The sequence below is a fragment of the Lepisma saccharinum genome, chromosome 8, assembly GCF_977018435.1.
Source record: "Lepisma saccharinum chromosome 8, izLepSacc3.1, whole genome shotgun sequence".
In the NCBI taxonomy this organism is placed as follows: domain Eukaryota; kingdom Metazoa; phylum Arthropoda; class Insecta; order Zygentoma; family Lepismatidae; genus Lepisma; species Lepisma saccharinum.
The window spans coordinates 11,190,827-11,194,274 of NC_139236.1; the positions used below are offsets into that span (position 1 = coordinate 11,190,827).

Sequence of the window (3,448 nt, forward strand, 5' to 3'; positions counted from 1 at the left end):
AAAAGATTCATTCGCAATTGTAAAAATGCAAGTAACAAACAATGCGATCCACTTAATTCAATTGACATTGAAGATGTCACTCAAACGTGCGTCGTTATGACACAAATTTCGTTCTTTCATCGAGAGATAAATGATCTCACTGCCAAAGGGCAAGTATCCAACAAAAGTATCCTCAAGGACTTACACCCCTTTCTGGATAATCAGGGAATTCTTCGTGTTGGAGCTAGGCTAGAAAATAGCAACTTGGAATTCAGCAGCAAGCATCAAATCATTTTGCATCCAAAAAGTCACTTCGCCTGTCTACTAATTGCATCAGAGCATGAACGATTGATGCACGCAGCACCTCAATTGTTAATCTCATCCATTCGAGAAAGGTACTGGATACCTAGAATACGACAAGTTATTAAGCAAATCATTCATCAGTGTTTAACTTGTTATCGTTTGAAGGCATCCGCAGCACATCAGCTAATGGGACAGCTCCCATCCATCAGAGTTACACCTAGCAAGGCATTTAATCATGTGGGCATAGACTATGCCGGACCATACGTCATCAAAGTAGGGTCAATCAGGAGTAAAATCACAAAGAAATGCTACATAGCTCTTTTCACGTGCCTAGCCACGAGAGCAATACATCTTGAGCTAGTAACAGACCTTACTTCTGAAGCTTTCATAGCAGCATTGCGACGCTTTACAGCAAGGCGAGGCAAGTGTTCCACCATTATCAGCGATAATGCCACAACATTTCAAGGAGCGAAGAACGAACTTCAGAAACTTCAATTGCTATTTCAATCGCAAGGATTCAGTGAAGACATTCAAAGGTATGCAGCACAAGAAAACTTTCAGTGGAAAAACTCACCTCCATGTTGTCCATCATTCGGTGGTGTCTGGGAAAGCGCCTTAAAATCCATGAAGTACCATCTTCGCAGAGTCGCCAAGAATGCTGTACTGACATACGAAGAGCTGTCAACTCTTTTGTGCCAAATCGAAGCTTGCTTAAACTCTCGACCTCTTACATCCTTACCTGACTCTCATCAAGAATTTAATTACCTCACTCCAGGCCACTTTCTTATTGGTGGTCCACTAACTTCCTTTCCTCATCCAGACTTAACTGATCTCAAGGAAAATAGACTTTCCATGTGGCAACGAGTTCAACAGTTTCAACAAAGGATTTGGAGAAACTGGTCCCGAGATTATCTGCATGGTATGCAACAGCGTCAGAAGTGGACAACCACGCAGCCCAACCTTCAACCAGGACTACTTGTGCTTCTGAAAGAAGACAACCTACCCCCATTATCCTGGAAAATGGGCATTATAGAAGAAGTGTTTCCAGGGAAAGACAATTTAGTTCGTGTAGCCGTGGTTCGCACCAAGGATGGAGTGTACCGAAGGGCTCTCAGTAAGATTGTGCCTCTTCCAGATGGGAAGATCAATTGAACTTTCATGATTTAGTTTGGATGCTGCGCATTCCAACGGGCGGGGGGGGGGGGGGAATGCGGAATTCTGGGAGCGTGATATTCGAACACAGCGGCATGGTGCATGTCGGCTCGCGGCAGCTGGAAGAACATTTTTCAGCCTATCGGATGTGGGCTTTTGTGTATCTTATTCAGTGTGCAAACGTATTTAATTACTGTATAATGCCAAGTGAATTAAAGGACTTGTATCATATGCAAATTTGTTGCTGTATCCGTTGTTCCAGCCCTATGGTAAGGTATTCAATATGGCGTCAACCCCAGAGGTGCTAGTTTTCTTTCGTGGTGTTACCTGGAAGGAATCTACAGACAGATTCATCCTTTCTAATCAATTTACCACAAAGCTCATTCAAATGTCTCAAATGGTTTTCGAGTAAAAGAGTTCCGGATGAAGGTCTGTTTTCCGCTGCCCATGGTATGACCTGTTAAAAAGTTATGAGTCAAGACTATTTGCGGCTTTATATGACAGTGGAATAAGACAACTGAAAGATGCGGCTTGTAGATTCAATGCGGACATTACTACAGTAAATCGTAGCTCTCTACTACAAAAACATTATAATAATAGTTGTTCTGTAGCTGGGACAGAGTGAAATGCCCTGAATATCAGCTGTTACCTGCTTGTAATCTTGCTACCATGAATACAAAATTGAATCAACTTGTTCAAAACAACAATTTCTAAGTGAACATAACAAAATCAACAGGTACACAGAGTCTTCTGAAGCTATAGTAATACGATAACAGAATTCTTCAAAATGAAACACCATAATTTTTTTAACACCAAAAACTAAATTTAAAAATTCGCAATCGACATACGTAAGAACTATAGTCACTCAACACACAGTCAACTTACTGACATACCTGTTTCAGATATCGCGATTAATCCACAATAGAAATAACCATCACTTCGGTCTTTGTAAACAGATTTAGAGGTATATGTTGAAAATCTCTTGCGTGTTGCAAGTGGATAATTAAATCACTGTCAACTTGCAGGCGTTGGTGCAGGTAGCTCTTAGTAGAAAGCCTCACAACGTCGACAACGTCTCTACCATCTGTGGGGGCCTCTTTTTTATAGTTGGAGCACAAGGCTATTTGCACCTTACAGCCTTGCACCGGAGAACCAACTTAACATAAGCAGCATGAAACAGTTCTCAGAATTAGTGAGAAATAGCTCAAGATAGTGTAAAAAGTTAGAAATGTGGATAAACATGCTTCATTCTCATCGTCACAATTAACGTAGAGGGTATTCTGAATCTTTGATTTAGTTTGCAGCAATAATTCTAATTCATTGCATATGCTTATTATACGAGTAAATCCCATCTAGATTAATTATATATAATAAGAATATAACACGGATGAAGATATGCAAGTAAAACAAGAGAGAATTCCCACACTTCAAATCTTGAACCGGTCTCAAACAATTGACCTCGATTTCACTTCAAGGGAAACCTCGCTTCATGTAGCAACACTGCCTCTGCCAAGCGTGGCACAGAAATTAGGAAAGTAAGAAGTAGTTTTCTCCCGCCAACGTTGTTTCCAGCGTTTGAACTGAGCAGGCAGGGTGCGCGGTTTTAAGTAACCACTCACCCCTCGCCCTCTCCATGCTCAACGGGAAAGTTAACCTGGTCGTCACAGGGGTGGATTGGAGAACTATTAGTGGCGTTCATGAACCAGTCTTTAAATTCTGAACAATTTTCTTAAGTTTGGAAGTTTTTTAATAGTTTGTATAATATACAGGGTGTATCATAAGTAATAGCGCAAACTGACGCAGTTGAAAGTACACGATAATAGAAGCAAAAATGTCTCAGTAAACATGCGTCCACAAACAAGTCGATTTCGAGATAATTGCGAATGTATGGTTACAAGCCGCCACTGACTTCATTGTTTGTAATCGTCATCCTAGTTGGTAAAATGCTAATAATACATTAAGAAAGGCCATTTGAAATCTCTTTGTTTTTAGTGAACATTCTACTTACTTTAAC

The 3,448-nt window shown here is 40.6% G+C and overlaps 1 protein-coding gene across 1 annotated transcript; it reads left to right on the forward strand.

Moving 5' to 3' along the window:
- The first annotated feature begins 906 nt into the window (after window positions 1–906).
- LOC145991353 (uncharacterized) lies at window positions 907–1,434 on the forward strand. The gene has a single exon (XM_083127353.1). It carries the CDS (start codon window positions 907–909, stop codon window positions 1,432–1,434), a length of 528 nt encoding a protein of 175 aa, XP_082983479.1.
- Window positions 1,435–3,448: the final 2,014 nt, after the last annotated feature.